General features: G+C 47.3%; 1 protein-coding gene across 2 annotated transcripts in view; it reads right to left on the bottom strand.

The window, feature by feature from the left end:
* Positions 1-25,353, bottom strand: part of MMS19 (MMS19 homolog, cytosolic iron-sulfur assembly component) — a 1,998,114-nt gene that overhangs the window by 1,798,676 nt on the left and 174,085 nt on the right. For both annotated transcript variants that reach the window (XM_069611573.1, XM_069611574.1), the window contains exon 3: positions 14,732-14,832. In XM_069611573.1, coding sequence (XP_069467674.1) covers positions 14,732-14,832 — 101 coding nt within the window. The remainder of the gene's footprint in view (positions 1-14,731; positions 14,833-25,353) is intronic.

The raw sequence follows: 25,353 nt of genomic DNA, 5'->3' as shown, positions 1-25,353 counted from the left end.
CTCCTGGGCATTAGTTATTTAGTGGAAGTGGTAGGGTCAGCACAGATTCATTTTGGACGGACAACAGACTTTGTTTTGAACTGCACAGCTCACGAGCACCCTAGTTAGTTGTGTTAGGTAGGGAAACTCATAGTTTAGAGAAAGATAAGCCTTTTATTTTTTGAATAATAGTTTATTGAGAATGGGGACTTGAAGTCGGTCTCCTTCTGACCCAACACAGTGGACAATCTAATCCTGAAAAAATACAAGCTCAATCTGTGCTCTTGTGAAAAGAACACGTTAATACATGCAAGGGCATCTTGGAGTAAGACACAGACAACAGATAAAAAGCAAAAATAAACACTTTTATTAACTTAAATGTCAGGATGGAAAAATGCATATCTTGCCCTATACTATGGTGCGATGTCCCTACAAAACCAAAACTAAGGAAAGTCAGAGTCAATAAGTTAAACTTAGGAATCTGTTTCCAAAACCTATACTTTCCCTCACAAGTAATCTACTACAACATATTGGGATGTCAGTAACCAACAAAATAGTGTTCAGTATACATTTTGGAGTTTGGCTCAGCTTACAGTGTTCTTTCAGCTCCCTTCCCCAAGTATAAAGCAGTTCTTATCAAGATTCTAAAGAGTGCCTTGAGCTCCAAAGTAATATAAATTTGAGCAATGCTCGGGGTTCCCTTCCCCAAGTTCCAAAACACAGCTAAAAAAACAAAATATCCTGAGGCTCCGTCCTCAAGACGGATAAACAATTCCAGCCTAAGGGATCCCTTCCCCAAGACACAATTTCAGTGATTTATTCATATGAGAGGGTTTCCCAATTTCTTTAATGTTCTGTGCCACACTGGGGCCCTCTGTATTTTGCTGGTCTTTGCATTTACAAAAGGTTTTGGTTGAAATTGGTAGATCATTTAAGTTCCTCTTGTAAAAGTTAATTTCCCAAAGCTCCCTTTACTTTGAGAAATAATACACAGTGGATTTGCTGGACTTCGCACTCCCTTTATAGTTCATTATTTGTTGGCCTTTTACTTATATTCAATTGTTCTGTAGTACTAACATATTTGAAAGTTACTTGAAAGAGTCTTTCATTTGCTTTTCACTGAGAGCAAGGTCCTGTTTCCACCCGCCTGGCCATCTGTTTTCTGCACATGTGGAGTTTGTGCCTGGCTACTGCCCCCCTCCATTAGGTAGGTCCACTTTCTGTGCATTACTGCACCTTCAGGGGAATTATTGAACCTGAAAAATCTTTAAAAAAAAAAGTGCTTGAAATTGTTGGAAAAGCACTGTTTTATTGCGCATTTTCATCACGCTGCCGTTTTGAGAGATTTTCAATACTTGAAGCTGCCTTTCTATTTTGAAAGCACAAGTTTTCCCACTATTGCCTGCTTATTTGACTGATTGTTGACCCTTTCAAGATGGCCGCCATTGTTTTCTTTGTTATGAAGCCAGGCTGGCTGAGCTGCCTTTCCCTGTGCAGTACTCCGATTGGTTGCTGAGTGTTTTCTTCCATCCAACCAGGGACCAGCAGTTTTCATACGGCTCTCTCATCAAGGCCCACTTCTAAGGCCCCTGTATGCTAGCCTGTCCGCTTCCAGAACGCTAATTGGGGTCCTTCTTGCTCCTTAATCACAATGATGCTGCCACCTCACTCCTGACTGCTTTGACATCGTCACCTACAGAACTATGGGTTAGTTCCCTCCTTCTGGACTCACTCCTACCACCTTTGACTATCACAGTTCTTTCTGCTCGTTTCTTCCATGTTGTTATTCTGATGTGCAGTACTTCTTAAAACCCTTTAGCTAGGGGGCGTGGCTTGGAGCGCCATCGATGTGGTCGCTCCCTTGAGACCGCCCGTGGGATGTCCGCCACCGCCGTCAAATTCTGGCGGTTCTGATCGAGCATCCGAGTCGCCAATGCCATCTACGGCGATCGGAACCGATATGGCACAACCTGGCCTAAGATGACCTCCGAACGCAGGAGCGTTCTCCTAGAACTTAGCGGCCGAATCTCTCCCCGGTCACCATCCGAAGAAACCAAGATGGCGGCCTCGCCGGAACTCAGCAACATATTACGCATCTGGTGGTGACGGGGCTCTGGGGCGCCGAAGAAGAGGAGCGGACGGACTCGCCAACACAGAACCAGCCGGATCATATCAGGGTTGCCCGGAGGGCACGTGAGAGCTTCCTCGGGGCTGCTGCGTGGAGCCTTCTCCTTCCTCGCCGCTTGGCGGGGCCCGGGGCCTAGACCTCCCCCGCTCTGAAGCTCGATTCCAGCCCCCCGCTCAGCACCAGCCGGCGGCACTACGGAGTCACACGCGGGAGGGGAGGCGCACAGAGGGATCACGGACCCCCCCCCCCAACGATCGACATACGGTGAGGACGGGGGGGGGGGGAAATACAGAGGCCACGAGATAATCCCTGCGACCCAGAGAAGCCTCGACCTCCCAGGCCATACCGCAGCGACACACCCCCTCCCTCCACGCACCGATGGGTCGTCCTGCTCTGATCCGGTCCCACTGAGATCCTCCATGCACTAGTACTTCCTGTGGCGCCCCGGCCCATTCATCCAGCCAGCGACCTAGACTACTGCGGGATCACAGCTACTCCACCGGCTTCTCACTCACACTCTTAAGCTTGAACACTCCTGGGCGGCTGGCGCCTAAAGCACACGACTTCCCACCCCTACAACGCACTAAACTCTGCGGACCTGGAGGGGGCGGAGTGCCGTCTCCCACAGTTTTGGTCCCCGCTGCAACTCTTCCAGCCAAGTCCGCCCAATACGATCATCATGTCCAGGCAAACAAAGGTTAGCAAGGGCGCAGATACTTCCACCATGCTTACTGCATTAGATAAAAGCAAAAAACAAGAGCCCCCCAAACTTACCCCACAGAAACCGCAGGAGGACGGGGAGCCCTCGCTACCAAAGGGGACCTGATAGCCTTAATGGCGGACATTAAGTCGGAGTTTCGCTCATGCCTCTCAGAACTCACCACCAAAGTCGAACAGACAGACCAAAGGGTTACGGAGGTCAAACATAGGCTCGGAGAAATCGAAGACCACTCTCGGGATCACACTGCCACTCTAGGGGAAATGCAAAGAGCCACTGACACCCTGCATCACAAATGCGAGATCCTGGAGTTTAAACATGGAGACCTTGAAAATAGGGCGCGCCGCAACAACCTTCGCATTCGGGGCATCCCAACCTCCGTCTCTGACAGCAAGCTAGTGGACTACGTGGGACGCTTCTTCGAGGCCCTCCTCCCGGACCTGGATAAATCTCAGCTCTTGCTAGACCGGACCCACAGACACCGCCCGCGCCGAGGGGCAGACTCGGACCCCCCCCCAGATGTCATTACCAGGGTCCACTTTTTCCCACAGAAGCCGCCAAGGGGTGGAAATTCCTTTTCAGAGCACGCCACTTCAAATTGATCAGGACCTCTCACCACTCACCCTTCAGAAAAGAAGAGCACTCCGACCCCTGGCATTGTTCCTCCAGGAGCAGCAAGTCCGCTATAGATGGCTGTTTCCAACGGCTCTACAATTCACATATAAAGGCACCCTATGCCGGATCAGTCACTTGGAGGATGCGGAGAGGATCATGCATCCAATCTCGCCCCAGGAACTTTCCACGCCAAACCTGGAGGGACCCGAGGACTCTGGGCCACTTCCCTCCCCAAAACCTAAACGTTCGCCATGGTCGTCAACCCAGCGGAGCAACAGAAAGATCAACAATGGCACTCCCGCGCACCTAGGTTCCAACAGCATCTTTCCCTGGTCTCTTCTGACCCGACCTAAACTCGGATCCGCCACATAACGCTTTGACTGATGTGACCTGAAGGCAGAGACGGCGGACCATACCCACGGTTCATACCCACTCCAAGGATACTTTCCAACTTTCGTTCCTTGGAAACCCACAGTACTCGATACGCGATGGGACAATCGGCCCCGTTGGCCAAGGGTACGCCCGTACTTACAATGTCGGTCTACACGCCAGTTAAAGTTGCGGCCCCCGTTTGGGGTTCCGCATTAAAACCTCAAGTGCAGGATGGTATCACGAGATCTCACGACAAACCTGGCAGCTGAATCACCCGCTCAAACCCCCCCCCCAACCCAAGAGACAGAATGGGACACCACTGGACCACCAGGTTCTGCGAATCCTCTCCCTAAAGGTTAATGGACTGAACTCCCCTAACAAAACGAAAGGCAACTATATTAAAACTCCAGGACGAAGACGCAGCGATAGCTATGCTCTAAGAGACTCACTTGCTGCCGGCGGACGGGATCCAGCTTTGCTCTCGGCTATTCCCGCTTCAATTTTTTGCCTCTGGCACAAGCAAAAAGGGAGGCACAGCGATCCTCTTTAGGAAAGACTTGAACCCGCAAATCCTGGAAACGTAAATATGCCCGGAAGGCCGATACACAGCAGTCAAATGCCTCCTGATGGGAGACCTATACACCCTCATCTCGGTGTATGCCCCTAACACTGGACAATCACACTTCTATGACTTCTTGGGCACGACTCTCGCTAGTTTTGTGGAGGGCCAAATGATTGTCGGAGGGGACTTCAATGGGGTTCCCGACCCTACTAAAGACCGGTCACACCCCCCGACTCCAAGTGATTTCGCCCAAGTACTTAGCCTCCTCCGGCTGTAAAGGTCCTTGGAGATAATAGACTCATGGCGGGTGTTTCACCCCGACGAAAGAGACTACTCCTTCTACTCGTTCGTCCACCGCATCTTCTCAAGGATCGACCTGTTCCTGATCTCCCCGCAAACCTTCCCCTCTGTCAAAGAGGTTTCCATCGGCACGAGAGCCATGTCCGACCACGCTCCAGTGATCCTGGAATTCCGGGTGCAGAACCCCAACCTCAATAACCCACGTAAATGGTCTCTATACGACCCGATCCTCAATGACATGGCTACGAGACAAGATCGCAACGGGGATAAGAAATTTCTTTGACGAAAACCCAGCCTCGGACACTTCGCTAGCGAATAATTGGGATGCCATGAAGGCAGTAATCAGGGGTTCCCTAATTGCTCAAGGAGCGGCCTACCATCAGAACAGACGCCAAACCCGGATAGCTCTAGAGGATGAGCTAAGAGAGGCCGAGGCAATCCACAAGGAAAAAGGCTGGTCCCCTAAAACGCAACGGATTATACGAACAGCTAGGAAAAAGCTAGAAGCCCACTATGCGGAACAAACCGCTCTACTGATGGCGAAGGCCAAACAATCATATTACGCGAAAGGCAACAAGGCGAACAGGTTCCTGGTGGCCAAACTAGCCAAGCGGAGACGCGTCAACACGATCGCAGGTCTGCGTGATTCCAAGGGGGTCACATGGTACTCAGAGCCCGAAAAGCAACAGCTCGCAACAGACTACCTGACCCAAATCATGAAGGCAACCCCACGGAACCTACCGCAACAGGTGGAATATCTGCAGAGGGCAGCGGTACCCTTTCTCGCCGATACAGCGAGAGACGAATTGGAGGAGCCCATTACAGGGGAGGAGGTTGAGGAGGCCATTAAATTGCTTAAAACACGAGCCCCAGGACCAGACGGCTTTTCAACCAGGTTCTATAAACTATTCAGGCCACAACTGACCCACCTGTTGACCCTGTTCAACTCCTTCAGAGAAACAGGATCCGTCACCCCATCGATGCAGGAATCAACCACCATCCTCCTGCCCAAACCAGGAAAGGACCCAAGGAGTCTAACCTCCTATAGACCGATTGCATTCTTAAAAATCGATGCAAACATATATTCAAAAATTCTGGCAAACCGCTTCAATCGCGTCCTCCCGAAGATCATCCACCCCGATCAAGCAGGCTTCATCCTTCACCGGTCAGCAGGTGACAACATACGGAGAACCTTGAACCTGGTGGACCTTGCCTCCCGGAACTCCCAGAAACTAGTCTTAGTGGCTCTGGACGCAGCCAAGGCATTTGATCGGGTAGATTGGACCTTTATGAAACACACCCTAGAGGCCTTCGGCTTCAGGTCAACTTTCCAAACGATGGTTCTAGCCAACTATAATAGCCCAAGTACTAGCCTGAGAATCAACGGACACAGCTCAGCTCCGATCCCCCCCCCTGTCATGCGGAACCCGGCAGGGCTGCCCGCTGTCGCCCTTACTCTTCGCACTCACCATGGAGCCTTTGGCCCAAAGGATTAGGGGAAACAACCAAATCAAAGGGCTACAGAGCGGCCCCATGCAACACAAAATCGCCCTATATGCGGACGATGTTCTACTCACGATCTCAGAGGCCCACTCATCATTGAAACATGCGATACGAGAACTTACCACCTATGGTGAGGTCTCAGGCTTCACTATAAACTTCGACAAATCCTCGGCTTTGGGCATCGGCCTCACCCCAGCAGAACGGGAGCCACTGACTGCGATGTGCCTGATGACATGGGTGAAGAAAGCCATCCCCTACCTAGGGGTCCACATCCCGGCTAACCCAAGAGACACATACAAAGCCAACTTCCCCGGCTACTGAAAGAACTGGAAGGCGACTTGAAATGATGGGAGACCCAAGAGATCTCATTGCTGGGGCGCATCACAGCATGTAAGATGAACCTACTTCCGAGGTTCCTATACGCCTGCGCCTCCCTCCCAGTAGCGATTCCCACACCAACCCTCAGGGACATCCAAAAGAAAATGCTGAAATTCACCTGGAAAGGTAAGAGCGAGAATCCCTCTCAGAACGATGCTGGGGGGCTCCAAGCTAGGAGGACTGGGGGTTCCGGACTTGCGGGCCTATAGTGTGGCAGCACAACTAGCACAGGTTCAGGCATGGCAAAATATAACAAACCACCCTAGATGGGTAGAGCTGGAACAATCACAAGTGCCCCTACCCTTCCGATTTCTGCCACACATCCTGCCCCCCCTCAGAACACACTGGGGAGACCTCCTATCAACTAAGCATACCCTTAGCTCCTGAGACTGGGCGCTAAAGCAAAAGGGAGTGCCAAGAGGACTGAGCCCACACTCCCCGGTCTTCCATAACCCATCCTTCTCACCTGGAGCGAACCCCCGCAATTTTCGGAACTGGATAAAGGTTGGGCTGGAGACTATAGACCAGCTATATATGGGAGGGATACCCCTCACTTTCGTCCAATGTAAGGAGAAGTTCCAACTCCAGGAAAGGGACAGATTCACTTATATCCAGCTACGCCACTGGTGCTCACACCCCCAAACTCTGCAGGCAGCAACACGCCCGCCCACAGCCTTGGAACTTACACTAAGGGACCTTCCGACCCGGGGCAGGGTATCCACCCTATATAGGCGCTTCTTAAGCGACTTCCTGTCCACAAAGACCCGCTGTATGGCCCAGTGGGAGGCAGACCTAGGTCATCCAATAGAGGACCAAACCTGGGTGGACATATGGACCAGAACACACACCTCTTCCACCTGCATTACCAACAGGGAATGTGCGTACAAGGTGTTGCTGCGGTGGTATTACCCGCCCCTTCGACTTCACCACATGAACCCACAAGTGGATCATGCCTGCTGGAGAGGATGTGGCCACCCAGGCTCCTTTTTCCATATGTGGTGGGCTTGCCCAAAGATTCAACAGTTCTGGAGGACATGCCTGGAGACCATCACGCAAATCACGGGAACGGCGATTCCTCTGGAACCAGAACCAGTTTTGCTGGGGTCCCCGATCCCCGCGATCTACCCGCGCTCCGGGACCAGATCAAAACTATTGACACACTGCCTACTGGCGGGGAAAACGGTGTTGGCCCGGGTCTGGAAATCCCCAGAAGGCCCTCACATAGCCCAATGGTGGTCTAAACTCTGGGACATCCTGATTGCGGAGAAGGTGACGGCAGCACAGGCGGGAACTCTCTATCGCTTCCAGAATATTTGGGGCCCAGTGCTTGAATACGACCAGCGCTTCCCCGCCCGGACCTATAAACCGATCAGGGCCCGATGGATCCTGAAAAACCAAGAGAACCCTGAGGAAGACACAGACGCTAAGGCGCGAACTGGGTAACCCAGGAGGAAAAATTCCGCCTCCAAAACTGAGGGGTGGAGAGGCCAGAGGGAGGAAGCCTGGTGGGGGGGAAATGAGGACTGGGGATCAACATGCCTGGAAAAGCATTGCTTGTAATATGTGTATTTACCATCCTGCCTTGATTTAAAATAAACAAAGTTAAAAAAAACCTTTTGCTAACATCTGAATCCCGATTGGAAAGTCAAATCCTTTTTGCTAGGAAGTCAGATCCTGCTGTTTTTGCTAGAAAGTCAGACCTTCCTGTTTTTGCTAGAAAGTCAAATCTTGCTGTCCATTGCTAAATTCTCTATTTTGCCTGTGTACCGTTGCTTCTCTGTAACTTGCCAGCCCAGTGACCTCACCACTCTTTTGTCCCACACCTACCTGCCTTAACCCCCCCCCCCCAGCTTCTCCATCCTCTCCTCGCTTCCACCCCCATGGCGCTTTCTGTTTCTCCTATCTTTTCCAACTGCTTCTCCATTGATTATCCTTCCCTTCTCACCAAGTCTGGCATGAAGACGTTCAAAAAGAATATCTTGGCCTCCAACCCTGGTCTTCCTATCGCCGACAACTACTCCAATGCTTCCTCCAGGCAGATCCTCACCAACATTCCCTTTGTCGTTCCTTTGCCAGATCTATGGACTCTTCATATGATCTCTGTGCTCTGTCCTATCTCCTCCTCTCTCATTAATGGTGGCACTCGCTGGGAAGTTCTCATGGCTTCCTTCGACTCCTCTAAAGTCACCATAAATGTCTACCTTAATGGCACTGTCATGGTCCAAAGCCCTCAGGCCAATCGCCTCCTCTTCGATAGGCGCTTCCCTTGCCTCATCAATGCCCTCTTCCTCTTACTCTGCCCCTCCTAGGACTCTTTCTCCTCCACAGGGCGTACCTCTGATCTGTACCCCTCCCCGGAAGGTCTTGAAGGCTGGCAACCTTCATATTGCCACTCTCATCTCTCGCTCTGCTGTCAAACACTCCTCTGACATCTGCCACCTCCTTGAAGAACTAGACCTTGATCCTTGGTCTTACGAGACATGGTTCACGGTCAACACTGTCACAAGCTTTGACACTCTCCTCCCTGATGGCTACAAGATCCTCTCTGCACCCAGATCCTCCCGGTCCGGTGGGGGGTAGCCCTGATCTTTCCTGAGTGGATTCCTGCCCCTCTCCATCCCTCGGACCACTCCTCTCTCCTGGAGCGATCATTCTATCCTTTCACTTCTCCGCCCAAGCCAAGCCAACCCCAACATTGCCACCTACCTTGTCTGACATCCGGCCCATGAAGGGCGTGTCAGTTGAGGCTTTCGCCACCATCTTCTCTCCCCCACCCCTCCACCTCTGGCTGTCTCACATCATGACACAGAACTGTCTCTGCTCTACTCTTCAATTTCTGATACGCTTGATGCTTTTGCACCTGTCATGAGGATCTGTTTAAAGTCCAAAGCCAAGTGCAATTCCTGGTATGACTCCGACCTAGCTACACTTAAACGTAAGTGTAGGGCGGCTGTGAGAAAACAGAGGGCTTCTTGTTCATCCTCTGACAAACTGGCCTATCGCCTTCTCCAAAAGCAATAACGACTCTCTGTCCTCACCAAGAAGAGTCCACATTCAAGCCTGTGTTTCTGCAGCATCTAACAACTCAGCTGAACTCTAAAATCTGCAAGGAGCTGGCCAAGCCTGCTGCAGTCTTTACCCCTCATGTTGCCTCTCAGGCTCTTTGCAATGCCTTTGCCTCTCACTTCATCTCAAAAACCCAGGACATCCTGTCCACCCTCTCCTCTCCTGCCCCTCCTCTCCCAGTCTGTGCTTGCTGACCCTGCTTCAGCCAGACACCCCCCCACCGTCCTCGTACTTTCCCCCCTGATGAGGTCGCTAGAAAAGTCTGATCTATGAAAGCCTTGTCAAAACAGGTTCAAACCTGTTCCTCTAAAACCATCAAGGACCACATTGATACCCTCGCTCCGGCCCCTGCTGATTTTTGCAACCACTCCTTTGCCTCAGGATCCTTTCCCTTCCCTCTAAAGCACTCCCTTGTGGATCCTCTTCTCAAGAGACAGAGCTGATCCTTCTTGTCCAGCTAACTCTCGCCCAATTTCTATTACTCCCTTTCTGGGCAAACTCCTGGAAAAGCTGGCCATCTCTCAGCTTAACCTTCATTCCGATTCTGTTGGCTGTCTCCATAACCACCAAACTGGCTGCAGAGCTGCCTGAAGCATGGAAACTGCTCTCCTGAACATCCGTGAAGATCTGCTCTCCAACCTTGACTCCAACATTCCCTCTGTCCTCATCCTACTCTATCTCTCTTCTGCCTTCGACACGGTCAACCATACCATCCTGCTCAACCGCCTCTGTGATAACCTGGCTATCACTGATCAGGCTCTGGCCTGGCTGACCGCTTTCTTCTCTGATCGACCCTCCCAGGTCCAATGTGGGTCCTTCCCATGAACTATATCCTCTCTACCTGTGGGCTTCCCCAAGGGTCTAACCTCTCACCCTGGCTTTTCAACCAATCCCTGGCAACTCTCGCCCACTGCATTGCCATTTTCTGCTCAAATTTCCAGTGCTACGCTGACTACTACTCATTTTCAGGCTGCCCTCGGCCACCTCCTCTCCCATCTCTGATTGCTTAACTGCCAGTCAAGATTGGTGTGCCGCCAATGATCTTTGTCTGAATGCCAGTAAGACAGGGATACTCCTCATCGGCACACCTTCACCATCCTTTCCCCTCATTCTCTGGCCGGTCTCCCTTGGCCCTCCTCCTACCCCCACCTGCAAGGCTAAGAACCTTGGGTCATCTTTGACTCCACACTTTACTTCTCCGACCAACATCTCTGATGTCTCTAAAAAGTCAAACTTACTACTGCACCTCCTCAGAGGTACTCTGCCTTTCCTCTTCTTCCCCCAGAAGCTCACTGTCTCCCAAGGTCTGGTTCTCTCTAGGTTGGACTATTTTAACAGCTTCTTTCTTAAATCTACCTGCCTCTACTCTCCGCCCTCTGCAACTAATCCAGAACAGCACTGCAAGACTTGTCCTTGGCCTCAAGCCCTGGGATCGTATCTCTCGGGGACTGAAATCCCTCCATTCTCTCCCAGTGGATGCAAGGATTAAATTCAAAACCTTCTGCATTGTCCACAAGGCTTTCTCGGGCCTGGGTTCAAAATACCTTCAGCTATCCCTCTGCAAATACCTCCCCTCTCAAGCTCTTCGGCTCCTCGACCTCCAACTCCCTCAGGGTCAGTCGTTTTTCAAAAAAACAAGCTGGGGGTAGATCTCAGTCTTCGGCTGGGGCCTCCCTCTGGAAAAGCCTCCCTGCTACTCTAAAACTTGAGGAGAACCATCTCTGGTTCCGGAAGCACCTCAAGACCTTCCTCTTTGCTTCTGCCTTCGCTCCCACTTTCCCCTGATCTGTTCACTTGGCACCGTGCACCTGGCCACCCTCTGTCCTCCAGGCCCAGGTACCTGCTCACAATGCCACCCTCCCGCACTGCCTCCGGGCCACCCCTTGCACTAGGGTCTGTATCTGTACCCATACAGACCCCCCCTTTTCTTCCTGCACTTATCAAGACCTACCCTGTCTGCTGCCTTAATGCCAGCACTCGCCACTTGCTGGCTGCACTACCACGGTTCGTTGCCTTTATTATTTTTTATCTGTTTCTCCTTTGCTCCGCACTTTCCACTTACCCCCCCCTTCCATGCACTTTTCCCCTCCCCCTCTCCCATGTACTTGTGCATTCTCAATATCACTGGGCCTAGTAAGATCGTCGTTTTGTTCTCCCCTGTTCTCCTCCCTTGCCTTGTCGCGCTCTGGATCACTTGTGTACGAGTACAATAGAAATAAAATATCATCAATTCAATGTAAAGTTTCCTTCACGTTTCACCCGATGTATTTAATTATATTGAGGAAGCTTCCCTTCTCTTGGTTTTTTCGTATGTAAAAGGTTTCCTTCAATGCAGTATTCAAAATGGTGCAGATTTATGATTTGAAGATTCTGTGCCGTTCCAACACCTCCGTAATGTGTAAAAGTTTTAAGGTAAGCAACTTTATTATCCTTCAATTCGTTAAGCATTGTAATTCTCATTTGCTTCTAAATGGTCTCAGCATTTCGAAAACATGCTTTCACTTGCATGCGACCACTCCGTATCAAGGTATTAATTCGGCTTTCATGAGTTAACATGTCATTAATATTCGCTAGTTTGAGACCTTCAACAATGTGCCTTTTAATGCACATGACCACTCTAACAAAGTATCCTTGGGCTCAGCAGCAAACACTTGCATACCGGGTTTCTGTTTGTCTAGAAACTCACTGGTTGCTTTAATGAGAGTTCCTGCAGAGCAGATCTTCCTGCAGTCTCGTCTTTGTTTCAGTGCTCCCCCTCCAGCCCCTCGGGCACTCCTGGGTCGGCTTCTGGCCCCAGGAGAAGGAGCACCTGGAACAATAGAAAAAGGGGCTCACCTTTCACGCTTCCTTCGGTTCCACAGAGCACCTACTCCCGGGCCGCTCTTCCCTGAACCATAGGCGTGTTGCACACAGACAGCGCCTCATTGTTCTTCTTGGCCTCTCTGCTGCTGCAAATTCACTGCCACTGTTGCCGTCACCATTCCCTTCTCTACACTCATTTGGTGGGGCTTTTTATACACCCGCAGCCCTGTAACAGGCTGCAGGTGCAAGTTCACAATTAGCCCTGTCTGACCATCGCAAAAGGGACATGCCTGACCTCTAATGCCCTCATTAGGCCCCTTCTTCGTCCCAGTACCTAAATGGTGAAAGCAACTAGTCTCGGTTGCCTCTTCATCGTCTTAGTACATTTTGTGGTCATATGTGAATAACTCGGGGGACTGGTTTTGTAATACCCCACAAGGACGAGGGATGGGTTGGACTTTATTAGGGAAAGGGGGATACCATGTCCCTCCCAAGGGCATCCCAGTCCCCACAGACCCTCCACCCAGATGATCTTCCCTTGCTTTTTCACCCCCAGGGTCGGGACCCAAGAGTGATGTCCTTTCCTTGGCCACCTGCGCAGAGGATCCATGGGGAATAGGAGTGAGAACACCCTCAGGTTTCTCACATACAGTAAAAGGAAAATAAATAGAGATTGCAACAGTGTTATTTTCAATTAACTGTGTGAAGGTCAATCCATGAAACTTAAGAAGATTAATGAAGGCCACATTGCATGGTAAGTGTCTAAACCATGAACCAATTCTGAATGTTGCCGGTGTGGCAACTCTCTGGTTACCTTGCTCCCAAACTGGAAATTGCACAACAAATAATTAGGCAATAGCACAGGAACAGTTAAATAAATCTGCCTCCTTTGTACCAAATATGGAAAATGTTCAACAACTCAAACTTCTGCGAAAGTGGGAACCACCCCAACAGCTTCCATTTGGGTCAACTATACTTGGCATCAGTGAGGATCTCAAGGAACTGCATCTAATAATCATGGCAGAGTTATCCCGTTTAATCTGTCAATGGCGTTTGATAAAGTAGATAGTAATGCATTCAGCAATCATTCCCATGACTCTTGCCATTACAGGTTATGCGCTAAACAGGCTAGACTCCTTTCCCTCCAAGAGATCACAGCATCTTAAAACTGGTATATTCTTTTGGCCAGCTTCATCCTGGACTGCTCGCTATTCACCCCCTTTTTCAAAGCTTACATATGGCTGCAGGCAGACACTCTTAAAAGTGGAATTCATATTTATGCTGAAGAATGGACATCAATTGTTATAGCCTTGCAACACCCAACTACCATTTCCAATAACCAGGTGCTAACTTTTACCCTTAGCCCACCAACCTAAGCTGCCTTAAGGAAATGCAAGGTTGGGTGAATTCAGCAAACTAGTGCTCAACAGGAATAGATCTGATGGTCTTGTATTATGTCCACCACTGCGGACACCTCTGTAACTCACCTGTGACCCCCCTAACTGAATGACGGCAAGGCAGTTTGCAAAATATGCCCGATGTTTAAGAACAAGCACTGATTTCACTGCAACAGCAATTAAATCAAGTAAACTGCAGCTCAAAGTGGTTCATAACAGTAGCCCTTACAAATCACTCCTGTATGGCATCCCTCAGAGCGTTCATCTTGTCCAGATTTGATTACACCTACTCTCAGGACATTGGTCTACCTGTGACTGCCATAGGTAAAGAGCAACCCATTCTAACAGCTGTAAGATTAGTCTATGGCATAAAACCTTATAATTGGGCCTGTCCAGCGTTCACCCAACTTCATTGGCTTCCCGTTTCCTTCCATATGAAATACAAAGTCCTTTGCCATGTTAATAATGCACTCTTATATTGAGGTCCTCAATACCTACACAATCACATGAAGATCCTTATTATCCATTGCGAAATATTCTAAACATTGCCTGGGAGGAAGTCGGCTGTCGATCGAAGATACATTCAAGTACAACTCCCTCCCTCTTCTAATGGTCCACAAAGACACGTCTTAAAGAATCTTACTTTTTAAATCTCCCTCTCCCCCTCCATCATGACTTCTGCTCATGTGTTTAAGAGAATTCTAGAATACAATGGCAGGTTACAAAGAACCACTGAACAAATAAATATGCCTTAGAAACACTCAGACTTTGAAGTGTACATATATTTATATTCACAGTATACAAATACCCTAAAACTGTCAGCTACACCACAGTGCTGCCACCATAAAGAAGGGTATCGGACCACATTGGTTATATAATTTATACTAGCTTCAAATTCAGATGCTGATTACCTTCTTTCTCCTTCAGTGTGGAGTAACACTGCAGCAACACCTGGGAGAGAAGTTGAACCCCTCGCCCTCGTGTCCGGGGCTCAGGGTTTGATAAGCACGACCTGTAAGCAAACAGAAGAATATTGTGTGTTACTAAGAGCCATTACAGACATTGTGAAAGATGGGTGCTATTTACCAATAGAATATGAGTTCTTACATTTTCCTGTAATTTACGTAATCTTGTACCGAGACCCTGCCTTTTTTTAGATAGTATTCTAAACTTTAAAATCGGGGCAGGATGCAGTAAAGAACTAATCATGTAGAAAAGAAAAAGTAGAGCCACCCCTCTAGAGATTACATACTGCTAGAAATGTATTCTAGAAGCATGGGTAATAATACATGATACAGATAGAATCAAAGATATGCAACCATTTGACTCAAGAAGGAATTGTACAGGTTTTATCAATTTATGTCGCTAATTCAAATTCTGTTTCTTTAACATGCTTCTTTCAAAAATATAGGTTTTATTATTTGCTTATTTTCAGCAATGCAATTCTAAACATGTAAACCATGAAAAAACAAGCAACATTGCTTACGCTATCCAGAACTCACTCCTAGGCTTATGCAAATGGGAGAGGACTATGCCTCATCAATCTGCATATATTTTACACTTTAAAAACAAATGACAGTTTAAAGTACCATGTACATGGTGGCAGAATGTGAGAATATAGCATTGGACATATTGTGCTACGAACCTAATGCATCACAGGGCTTTTTCCCCAATGTAAATTCCATACCCGTGGAGATTTTCATCCCCTCCCCCAACTCTTACAGGCTCTCAGTCACTCAGAGAAAGCATGACGAGTTCCATAAAATTAAAAAGGTAATTCTTTGCTTCTCTTAAATATTCTATAACTTCTTTTCCAAACCCACTCTCTCCCCCTAAATGTTCTCTGCAACTCAGATTGCATCCCACAAACCATACATTTGTGTCAATTAAACCTTTATATTATGGTAGCATAGCAACATGCAGAATTCCATCATCTAGCTATGGACCTGTTTGAGGCAGGATGCCCCACAGTTCACAAAGAGTGGTTTAGTCGCTCCCTCTTACTTTGTTCGATCAAGATAATAAAGAAGGGCACATTTCACCAATACTGTATGAAGGGACCTCTAGACTGGAGAGAAGGGATTAGGAAATATATATATTGCACGGCCCGCGGTAGCGAGCGTGCAGTTATGGTCACGTTGCTAAACTCATAGGAAGAGCACTTTTTCAGCGGCTTATAACTTTGCTCCCGCTGGACGAATCCTCACCAAACCTTGCAAAAAAAGTATATGGGCGGCTCTGAATTTTTTCACAAAGTTGGGCGAGGTTTCGTGCGGGGGGTGGGGTTGGAGTTATAGGGGCGGTTCCCACATTTTTCACCAAATTTGCAGCAGGAGCGGGGGCCTGGGCCAGAAAGCCTGCCTGTGTGTGTTTGGTGGAAATCAGACCGGTACATTTTTTGCAAAACACTGAAAAATGTAAGCCCCCAAAAAATGTGTGATATCTGGGTGCGCTCCGTGGACCCATTTCCCTGTTTGCTCCGCAGACCGATGTCTCATTGGCCGGCGGTACGTCGTGCTGTTGGCGAACAGTGGACGTGGCCGGTGGTTGGCTGGAGGGAAGCGTGCTGTGCGTCAAAGGTTTTGGAAGACATCGGAGGAAAGGCGTTGGAAAGAATGGTTTGCAGGATCGGCTGGGTGAAAGAGGGGGAAGCGGAGATATTGGCAATGTTTTGTGCTCAAGGCTACAGCTGCTGGTGGTTATGTTGACGTTGTGCGTTTGTGTTATTTTGCAGCAGTGGGTTTGTGATGAAATATTAACCTGCTTCTTTAAGTTGGCTTGCAGTGGTTCTGGGTAAGGCGTACCCTTTTCACTGCATGGCCATGCAATGTAGAAAGAGCCTAGGGATTGGGTACCACTCCCCTAATGTAATGGCTGTATGCCTGGGAGAGCAGTGAGGCACTTAGCGATTAGGTAGGCGGCGAGTTTGCTCACACCATTGCTGCAAGGGAGACCATAACGACACAGAGAAAAGGAAGAATTGTTTGGCAGCACACTGTTGCGATATGGACCATTCCCACAGCTACTGACATACACTGGATTGGTGGTTAGGTGCAGAGGGGATTATGGTATGTTGGTCACTGTAGGCAGACTATAAGGGATGGGGAGTCCCTTGGAGATAACATGAGGATACTTGCAGTCGGTGTACTATGTTGTGTTGTGCCTCCAAAGGCCCTACTGCCTTGTGTGTATGGCTATGGCCCTTGCCGTAACAGTGTGGGCACTGGTTGAAAATAGGTGTGCGAATGTTGCTTTGGTTGGCTCCTTTAGTTCAGGTTAACGTACGTGTAGGCAGGAAAGCACAGTGAGAAATGTTGGCATGCATGCCTCTATTGCCTTCCAGTGGGTGTGTAGTAGGAGTAGGCAATTGGGTGCATGGGCGGAGGCCGTAGGCCTCCACCTATGTACATTTGAGCCTCAGCCTTCGGCACAGACTTGCATTACGAAGGGCAGTTAGAAATGGACAATATGACGATATTAGCAGATCGAGTGCTATGTTGTGTTGTGCTTGCAAAACCCCTAATGGCTTGTGTGCATGGCTGGGGCCCTTGGACAAAACAGGTTGGCCACTGGTTGGAAGAAGGTTACAGAATGTTGCCTTCATTGCGTTCATTACTGTATCAATATGTACCTGTGAACAGAAAAGGTAAGTGGACACATGTTTCAATGAATGGTTCCATTGCTTTGCAGTGGGTGTGGGAAAGGAGTAGTTTGTTAGCAATGAAACCGCAACGAAATACTGCAATGTATGGGAGTACTGTGCTATTGATATGTGGATAGTACACATATGTACAACGAGTAGTGTAGGTGTTGGGCACACTACCTGAAACGCATTTTAGGCATGTATGGGAGGACTGTGATAATGGTGTGTGATTTGCACACATACGTAGAAAGAGTGCATTGGTTCCAGGTAGACTGCATTGGGGATGGGGAGTGAATTGGAGGTAATATGAGGGTATTTGTAGTTGATGCATGACGGTGTGCTGTGCCTGCAAAGTTGTACTGGATTGTGTGCATGACCAGGGCTATTGGATGTAACAGTTTGGCCAGTGGTTGGAAGTAGGTTGGAGAATGTCGCATTGTGTGACTTCGTTACTGTACCCACACGTACCGGTACTCAGCAAACGTACGTGGCCACATGGTAGTATGCATGTCTATATTGCATTTCAGTGGGTGTGTTGAAGTACAGTATAGGGTGCATGGGCAGGGGCTGTACACCTCCGCCTATGTAACGAAGACTAAGGCTTGGCCACAGCCTTGTTTTAGGGAGGGCAGTTATACATTAGCACATGGATGGAATTTGTATGCAGGTACTCACATGTACTTTATCGGTGGATAGTTGGAGGTGAGTATCATTTTTTGGTGAGTGCAGGCAGACTATTGGGGATAGGGAGTGCATTGGAGCCAATATGGAGGATATTTGCAGTTGGAGTGCCATGCTGTCTTGTGCCTGCAAAATCCATACTGGCTTGTGTGCATGGGTACGCCCCTTGGCCGTAACAGTGTAAGCCCTGGTTGAAATAGGTGTGAGAATGTTGCCTTGTTTGAGTCTGTTGCTGTATCTATACATACTTGTAGGCAGTAAAGCACTGTGGGAAATGTTACCATGCATGACTTTATTGCCTTCCAGTGGGTGTATAGTAGGACTAGGCTGTACCCAAGAGCCTAGGACTTTGGCACAGCCTTGCTTTAGGGAGGGCAGTTAGACATTGGCAGATGGAAGGAATTTGTATGGAGGTACTCACAGATAGTTAATTGGTGGGCAATTGTGGAGGCGAGCTTCATTTGTTGGTGCGTGCAGGCAGACTCCATTGGGGATGGGGAGTGCTTTGGAGAGAATATGACGATATTTGCAGTCATAGTGCTATGTTGTATTGTGCTTGCAAAACCCATACTGGCTTGCATGCATGGCTGGGGCTCTTGGACATAAGAGGGTGGGAACTGGTTGGAAGTAGGTAACAGAAAGTTGACTTCATTGGGTTCACTACTGAACCGACCTGTACCTGTGGACAGAAAGGATAAGTGCTGACATGTTTCCATGCATGATTGTATTGCTTTGCAGTGGGTGTGGCAAAGGAGTAGGCTCTTGCTAAGAAACCTGCAACGCAATGCTGCTATGTATGGGAGTCCTGTGATATTGGTATGTGGATTGAAGACATATGTACAAGGAGTACTTTCACTTTCCCTTAGGTAATTTGCATAAGATACTATAAGCTTACCTTGTGCCATGCAATACACTTGTAAATATGTAAGTGTGGTAAGATCTGCGCCTTTGCAGAACCAATGTGAAGGGCATGGTGCAGGTCATAAAGGGGCATTGGTGAGATAAGACACAATTTGCGTTAGATGGGGTGCGGACATGAAGTGAGCTTCCGTTCAGGGAGCGCAGTAAGAAAGTGGGAAATGCAAGGATTGTTTTACTGCGTAATGTTTGCGACATGGCGCATGTACGCACATACTATGTGGGGTCGGTGCGCAGGCGACAACCTTCAGAGGCTATTGGGGATGGGGAGTGTATTGCAGATGGTATAGAGATTGTTGTAATAGGTGTACCATGGTGTGTTGGGAGTGGGAAGCGTGTACTGCCGTGTATGGATGTCTACAGGCTTTTTACATAACAATGTGGACATTGTTATGAAGTAGGTTTAAGAATGTTCCCTTCTTTGGGTCAGTTCTCACACTGATATGCAAGTCCAGCGTACACGGCTGGAAATATGTAGGTCTCCTGTGGCTGCTCACTGTCGCAGCATAGTTGTGGAGGAAATTTTGCAGTTGGCATACCAGTAGAGGTGGCGTGAAGTGACAGCACGTGAATATGGTGACCGTTATTGGCCTGGTTGCCATGCACATACTGAGATGACAATTAATGTCCAGTATGGTACACCTCTCATAATACCCTGTACTTTGATACCGAAGGAAGGCAGTGTGACAAGACACGACTTAAAAAGTATTATACATGAAAACTATGGAGAATGTACAGGCCAACACACATACATTTGCAGCCGGTAACATAATGAAAACGTTAAGTGGAGCTATAACCAGGATGGCAGGCCATCTGACTGCTAACTTTATTTGGCGTACTTGTTCAGATGGCGAGTGGAGCTTTAAGTGTGTGAAATTGTAATGTGTGCATCGCTTCTGTGAGATATTCCTGTGTGCCGGCTACACCATTGCAGCAGTCACTGGCATTAGTGACTTCACTTGTGGATAATAGTTCGTCACGGCGTGCACCCCAGGTATTTATTTTATGTGCATGCCAAGCGTAGCACACTGTCATGTGAGCACCTAGCTCTGGAAAGGAACAACATAAAAACAAAAGCGGACATGCGCAAACAGAATTTACGGTTCCAGATCATTCCATACTTTACTAACAATACAGTGAGTGGTTGGAACTGCTTTATTTGGCCACAGGATGTAAACGCAGTTGGTGGAATCACTCCTTTCATTTCGCAAACAAAATCCAGTGACCAATGCCGTCTGTACAATTCTGTTCTCGTGTAGTACAGTAAGAAAAGGAGTATGTAGTGTCGATTGGTGGCCCGTGTGGAAGAATACATATTTTTTGAAAGGTAGCGAAGGTAGCATCTGGTGCCTCCGAGATGGCTTATAGAATAAAGGTTAGCAAGGTGGTTCGTATAGCAGGAACCGCAAGTGGACATACCGGCCCATAGCGGTCGGCCCAGATAATAACGATGGAAAAGACATTGCTTATGGTAATCTTCCAATGGTTGGTCCACCAGCCGTCTAGTGGAAGGTGTGGCAGGCGCAGTAGAGGAATAAGAGTAGATGTAAGTAGCGGGCATTAGTTGCAAAGTAGAGGACAAAACTTTGCTGGAAGGATAATGTAGTAATCGCTGCATGCCCGATGAACCATGAAGTGTGTGTTAGTGCGTAGCACCATATGTGAACCCACTGCCTTGGTGTCTGCTTTGTAGGTAAAACTGTGATTGTACGGCTGCACACAAGAAAATGTCTTGGAACCGTTGGAACTAGATGATGTTTTCATGTGTTGCTTTTTTACAAATACAACTAGAAACGTAATGGGCGTAACCTCGGATTGCTGGAGAATGGAGCAGCTGCTTTGGTAAGAAGCACGTCAATGAAATGTGAGCTGTACATGTTTGTATGCTGGTTGACCACAGCGTGCACCTGTGTCCGTTATAACATATAGTACACTTAGGGTGCGTAGACGTAATTGTGTGAAAGGGCATACAAAGGGGAGAACAGGGAATGTGGCAGTGTACGAGTGTGCATAAGGTGAGGTGCTTTAGTGTAGGACTTGTGTTCTATGTTCGTCGTGCCTTGTATGTCTGCATTTGCAGGCGGTGGGCGGAGAATGGCAGCAAAAGAAAGTACAATGACAGTTGCAATTTGCTGGGAATGGTGGAGAAATGGCAGTGTATGAGATCGTTGCAGAGTACCTTTGGGGCACATGCACAGAGGTACTGCAGTGTAAGTTATTTATCTTTTTTTGCTAGACTTCTACACAATATTTGACCTTGGAGCTAAACATGCTTCCCCCCTCAAGGCTGTTTTACAAGGAGTGTGTGTCCTGTTTAAGGAGAGGTATGTTAGGTTTTGATTTCCGTAGTTGAAGGAAAAAAAAGGAAGGAATCAGCTGGCAACGCGTTTCGATTGTGGCATGCATTTACAAATGTTGGTAGTGTCATTATGGTGACGGTAGTGCAACGTACAAGTAGATATGATGGTGCCGTACAAATGGGCACGTGAATGCACAGATGACAAAATACATAAAATGTGCTTTTACAGAGGGTAAGGACAAGTTAGAGTTAGTGTGTTATGAGGTAACGGTGGATAACGTGAGACTGTTTGCTGTTTCAGAACACGTGGGTGGTCCATAGAAGGCACTTTGGTGTTGTACTGCATGACCTTTTTTGGGGCTACTGTTTAGTATAAGGGCTTTAAATGGTGTTTTCTTTACACAAGAAAAAAGGGTAACAGAAGTTTATAAAGTTAAGCAGTAAGGTATTGGTTGCAATGTGGCTGTATGATGTATGCGCTGTAGTGAAGTATGGGTTGGCTACGTTTTTTTGTAAATGGTGTACATAACAATGAAAGTGACCTAATGACCTACATGGTGGCAGTGGAAAGCAAGGAGCCAAATGTTGCAGAAGATAGGACAGTTACGTAAGATGTATTGATGTATCCATGAAGTTGTATTGTTGTCAGTGTCCAGATTGTATGGTAGGTTACTGTAGTGTTGTTAATTCAGTGTGTGCACTTCTGATGGGGTTAGGTGACCAGTGTACGTAGGAAACAGGTTATGTAGTACGTGGAAGAAATATCAGGGAATGTAAACTGCAGTGGCTAAGGGGTAGGTGGCTGTTTTATGTGTGGGGTGGATAGATGTTTGTATGTATAGTTCTGCAGTGCAGCGGTAATAGCGGGCAGGGTGTACAATGGTTAGTGTCTGGCTGGAGGTCCTACAATGTAAAGAGTAGTGAAGCATGTCGGGCGTGGCCACAAGCTGCATAGTGTAATATAGGTGTGATTGCCAGTGGTGTTATGGGTATGTGTATAGCAGAGATAAGTGCACTTATTGCACTGTGGATATTGTACACAAGTATAATAGCAATCGTTGAAGACTCACTGTTTGCATTGAGGAAGGCCTGCACTGTGTTTTGTGTGTGGAGTGTAAAATGTCGTACTAGTTGCTGCATTATCTGTGGGAAAAGAGAACACAATATGTTAGTTCAGGTATTTCGTTACTTTGCAGTACACTACATAGCATACATTTCTTTATTTTGTGGACCCTCATAACTAGCACTTCGTAAGGGGACTCCACCAATGGAAGCCTATACTGCATACATTAGAAAGCAACTTTGAACCAGTGTACTGTGCAATCAGCTTCGAAATTTCGTTGCTACTATGGTGCACACTGAATGATAGTGACGATTGGTGTGGTTACAGTACTTTTCAAGGTGTACTCGAAGTAGGAGGAAATGTAATGGTGTATGATATCTGGACCATACACGTTGGTCGGATGAGTGGCGTTCTATAGCAGGTGGTGATAAATGAATGTTTTACGGCTTCTTTTTTGTACCATTATTTCTTTACGCGTTTGGTTTCAGCTGGTGGTTTGCAAGTATCATGCCATTGTTTTGTGGTAATGCAGTATTAGGGCCGTAGTTGCGTAGCTGTTGGCGTATTTTAACTGCTTATACTTTGCAAGTGTTTGAAGCTATGTTTGTAGCACAGTAGTTGTTGAAGGTTCAGTTGGGTAGTTGTGATGCTGCAAATAACATTGTCATATTCAGGTTGCAGTTAGATACCAGGTGGCGTAGTCTAACTGTTTAGTGTCCGGCTTGTAAAGGGTACATAGAGAAGCTTGTGCATTCCAGTGGTTACTTGGACATCTGTGTACATTTTGAAGTGGTACTGTCCATTTGCGGATTTACGTGCTGATACGTCCATATGTGCTGGAGTTGTACGACTATTCTCAGAGAGCTAGTGACGGATTTGCGTTAGTGGTGATTTTAGAGGTTACAGAGGATAGTTCTGAACCCTCACACTTATCCACTGGATACGTGGAAGGGAAAGTGCTAATACTGCTACTGTGTTTTGTGCACACGTACTGTTTGTGCGACTGCACTCCTTGGAATCATTGGGGATAAAATTGTCAAACACACTATAGTGCATTTCGCGAGGCTACATGTATGGTATGTTGCTTTAGGTCGATAGTGTGGAAGGAAAAACATTTTTTGTCCACTTACGAAGGTACTGGTTGGTGCTGGAGTGTAAGGTATAGTAGGTTTGTACATCAATGAGTACATTTTGGCTTCAAGAATATTAAGTAGGCATTTGCAAGATCTGCAGGTAGTCTGTGCTTTGGACTGACGGAAGCATCATTGCATTCCCACAGGACAATTGCTTTCTAATGTATGCAGTATAGGCTTCCATTGGTGGAGTCCCCTGTGTGGTAGATTATGGCAATAGTTGTGAAGGTTTTTTTGCCAAGTGATACCAGTCCGTGTGTGAAGGCAGTAAGTGCAGTTGTTTTTGGTACCGTCGGCTTTGTATCTTATGAACATTAACATCACATATTGACTATGTGAGTGTATATGCAGCGTCGAACGAATATCAGAATCGCACGACGTACACAACATGCTATGGTTTGCATTTTGCATCAGTTGCTGAAATGGAATGGCATCAGTTAGGTATTGATACATACACAAAGCATTTGTTACGGACTTGTTCCTTAACAACATGGTTGCACAGAGTGCATGTATGTTTTCAAATGTAGGAAATGTGAAAGATTTCATTCATAAGTATGTTTTTTCTTTCCAGTATTTGTAGTAAGTGGATTAGAAATTCATGAGGATCTTCTCGTCGGTTTAAAGTGAATTTCACCATTCCAGTACACTAGTCCAATTCTTGGCTTGTTCCTGAGACACTGTAAATGGTGTCAGGATTACTTACTGCATTTCTGTGAAGGACCAGCATTTCCAAACACAACCGGTCTGCACCATTTAAATACATTTTCTCAATAACTGCTGGTATTTGGAATAGAACATTGATTGTTACATTTGCATGGCAATTAAAACCTGTTGTATTGGAAAATGTGGATGGTCCAGCTACTTCTGCGTCTGAACCCTTTGATGGAAGGGTACATGGTTTCTTTGCAGAGGCATTTTTTCTTGTGGGTAGAGTTGGATATGGTTTGTCTATTTTACTCCTTTTGTATTTGCTTTTGGTAGTTGCTGTAGTATCAGTTTCTTTTAATTTCTTTGATGGTACTGTGCCGAATTCATTTAGTACTTCTGATGGATTGAGCCTTCTTTTCAAAGCTTTCGATTTTTGAGGAATAGGGTACATTTTTAGATGGTGTGTTTACAGTGCATGTAGTCTATTGTACTCTATGATGCAAGGAATTTCGGCCCTGACTGCAGTTGTATCAAAATTAACTAGATACAGTCCTTCCAGTGTACCTAGCAATGACAGGCTATGTAACTCATGCCTTCTTTGAAGACTGTGTTGCCAATATCAATCAATGCTTGATCCAAGGTTAGACCTTGTGATTTATGCATAGTTACTGCATAAGCTAGCGACAGAGAAAAATGCTCTGTGCGCACATTCAAGTCTTTGAAAAGAAGGGACCTTGCAGTTTTTTTTTCCATTTCTGAAAAGTTTATCAAACTTGATGTTTACAAACTGAATGCTGTGGGTATGTCTGGAAGCCAACAACTGTATCAAGCGCTCCATTCACTAAACCTTGCTCTACGTCAATGTTACGCTTTAGTACAACTCTACAGTTGACACACACATTTAACAGTTTCTCCATACCTGCTGTGATGGAGATGGAGTTTTCCAAGGCTTGTAGTTGTGCTATATCTTGTTGACACAAGTATAGTCATACTGTGCAAGTCCAGTTTGTCTGTGACATGAATTTGCACAAGTCAGACCTTCCAGGATTTTGCGGCATGAAATGGCAAATTTTGCGGCATGAAATGGCAAATTTTGCGGCACAAACCTTTATTTATTGTGGCATTTTTGCGGGACATTTTGTATTAAC

The sequence above is a fragment of the Ambystoma mexicanum genome, chromosome 8, assembly GCF_040938575.1.
Source record: "Ambystoma mexicanum isolate Mex_15411 chromosome 8, UKY_AmexF1_1, whole genome shotgun sequence".
NCBI lineage: Eukaryota > Metazoa > Chordata > Amphibia > Caudata > Ambystomatidae > Ambystoma > Ambystoma mexicanum.
The sequence above is the reverse complement of the archived record's forward strand: the minus strand, read 5'-3'. Positions and strand labels throughout refer to the sequence as shown.